This window comes from Octopus sinensis, unplaced genomic scaffold (genome assembly GCF_006345805.1).
Source record: "Octopus sinensis unplaced genomic scaffold, ASM634580v1 Contig01023, whole genome shotgun sequence".
Taxonomy (NCBI): domain Eukaryota; kingdom Metazoa; phylum Mollusca; class Cephalopoda; order Octopoda; family Octopodidae; genus Octopus; species Octopus sinensis.
In genome coordinates, this window is record NW_021824489.1 from 1 (window position 1) to 2,663 (window position 2,663).

General features: G+C 40.1%; 1 protein-coding gene across 1 annotated transcript; it reads left to right on the forward strand.

Annotated features, from left to right (window-relative positions):
* The first annotated feature begins 725 nt into the window (after positions 1–725).
* Positions 726–1,154, forward strand: LOC115226991 (histone-lysine N-methyltransferase SETMAR-like). Its single transcript, XM_029797945.1, has one exon. It carries the CDS (start codon positions 726–728, stop codon positions 1,152–1,154), a length of 429 nt encoding a protein of 142 aa, XP_029653805.1.
* The last annotated feature ends 1,509 nt before the right edge of the window (positions 1,155–2,663 follow it).

Below are 2,663 nucleotides of genomic sequence, written 5' to 3' on the forward strand. Positions count from 1 at the left end.
ATTTGCCAGTGGTGGTCAGTACCTTTCTGGTTTTGATGTCCTAGCTGCGTATCTCATCGAGTGTCCAGTCCAATATGCCAAATGATGGTCCTAGCACTGGCAGTGCGAAAGTATTGAGATATGGTCTTGTTAAATGCAAACAGCACTAAGTTCCATATTTTCTGGAGTCTACACAAGTACTCTTTTGTTATTCTGCTTTAGTCACAACACCAATGAAATGCAACATTCTCATCAATTTCGAGGCACTTGTAGTTTTTACCATTAGAGATAGACAAGCCGTTTATGTACATGTTCCGTACCTAGTCGACAATTTTTCTTCGGTTGACTATCATGTATGAACATTTATCTTACCCAAACTTCATTCCAACGAGGCTGGACAGATAAGTTCATAGACTGACTAAGAAGGGGTTATCATACAGTAATTAAACTTGGTATGCATTAAATTCAATCTTTACTGATGCTAACTGCATGTTTTCCTTCCAGATACATAACTGAGGACTTGGAGAAGTGGTTCTATAAACATTTCCTGAAAATGGATAAAATTTGTCACCGTGGTGTTATCAAATATCTACAGAAAAAGGGGTTAGCCCCCATCCCCTCAGGGACATTCATGTTGTCATGGCTGCTACATTAGGGGATGATGTTGTAGCTTTATCAACTGTGCAAAAGTGGGTAACTGAATTCAAAAGGGGTAGGGATAGTCTTGAAGATTACCCAAAATCCAGATGTCCTACAACAGCCACCGCCTAAGAAAACATCAACGTATTCACCACATGGTGATGGATGACAGACGTTTAAATGCTAATCAGATAGCTAATGGGGTCCTACTTCACCAGGACAATGCTCTTGCACACAAGCCTGTAGTTGCAATGGCTACTGTGCGCGACTGTAGCTTTGAATTGGTTGACCACCTACCATATTCTCCTTATTTGGCGCCATCTGACTATTTTCTGTTCCCAACAAGAAAAAGACACATGACTGGGAAGCAATATCGGACCGATAATGAGGTCGTATCTGCCGTTGAGGACTTTTTGGAGGGTCAGGATGAGAACTTCTATACCACAGGAATCCAAGCGTTGCAACACCGATGTAAGAAGTGTATGGACCGCAGCGGAGACTATATCGAAAAAAAAAACACATTTGGTCAAGTTTGACTATTGTATTGTGGTCAGCCTATGAACTTTTCCGCCCATGCTGCAACTAATTCTAATTGTCTCTTTACGTTGATCATATTACCAGAATATAACTTTTGATTATTAACAAAAATGTATGGGTAACATTAATTTTATTCTTTTCTGCATGTGGATGCACATGGCCTAGTGGTTAGAGCAGCGGACTCGCGATCGAGGGATCGCGGGTTCGAATCTCAGATCGCGCGATGTGTGTGTTTATGAGCGAAACACCTAAGCTCCACGCGACTCCGGCAGAAGGTAATGGCGAACCTCTGCTGACTCTTTCGCCACAACTTTCTCTCTCTCTCTTTCCTCCTGCATCTTGCAGCTCACCTGCGACGGATCGGCGTCCCGTCCAAGTGGGGAACCTATGTGCCAAGGAAACCGGGAAACCAGCCCTTATCAGCCAGGCATGGCTCGAGAAGGAACAAACAAATCCCAGCATGTAGTATTGACATTTTGTTAACAGGGCTGACAAAGGATTCACTGCCAGTACAAACATTACAGATAAATTATCACCGTGGAATATGCCTGTTAATACATTAATTCTGTTTGTAACAATATCTGTTACTTTAGTATTTGTCAATAATAACTATGTGGACCATGTTGTGGTCAGTATGTCAATGACATTCATTATAGCGGCTGGTATTTTGGCAAGGTGGTGTGATTTTATCATCCATGAGACGAGCGCCTTCTTGTAGCTATATCGCTGTGAGATTACGGCGATGTTGCTTGGATCCCTCAAAGCCAGCTTTGTTGAGAAGGAGCTGTTTGGCAGAGCTGTTTGGCACAGCCTCAGACTCCTTTCTTTCTCCCTGCCTGTTCATCAGTTATAACGCCATTTGTTTGGCAGTGTTCTTGGAGAAACCTTTTCAGGCAACCTATGTACAATTTCTACATAACATTCAAGCATGCTATAGTTTTTACTCACATGGGTCTCTTTGTTCTTGCGGATAAAAGTAGTCCGTGCAACGGTCAGCCAATATGGTATAGCTAGTTCAAAGTCCATTGTATTCTTAAATAGGTACGTGAGAATTTCCTTGTAGAACGTGAGCTTATGTATGATGCATGTATGTATGTATGTGTATGTTTCTATCTATGTATGTATGTATGTATGTATGTATGTATGTATGTATGTTTGTATGTATGTATGCATGCATGTATGTATGCATATATGTATGTATGTATGTATGTATGTATGTATGTATGTATGTATGTATGTATGTATGTATGTATATATTTGTGTTTGTGTTCCCAGTCCGCCATGATGTAATTGCTAGCTAAAAGCTAACTCAATCATGTGACATCATATGAATTTATTCAACTTGAAACTAATTGCAATGTAAACATTTGTCTGGAGTCAATTTCATATATGACCCTTATAATCGCTTAACCATAAAATTAAATTAAAAATGAAAAGATAGAATTAATTAAAACTAGACATAGACATGTACCAAACTTTGGAGGAAAATGCCAGAAATGGAATTAGAG

What these genes read in the sequence shown, in the direction of transcription:
- LOC115226991 (XM_029797945.1), top strand. Translation starts at nt 726, where the DNA reads ATGTCCTACAACAGCCACCGCCTAAGAAAACATCAACGTATTCACCAC.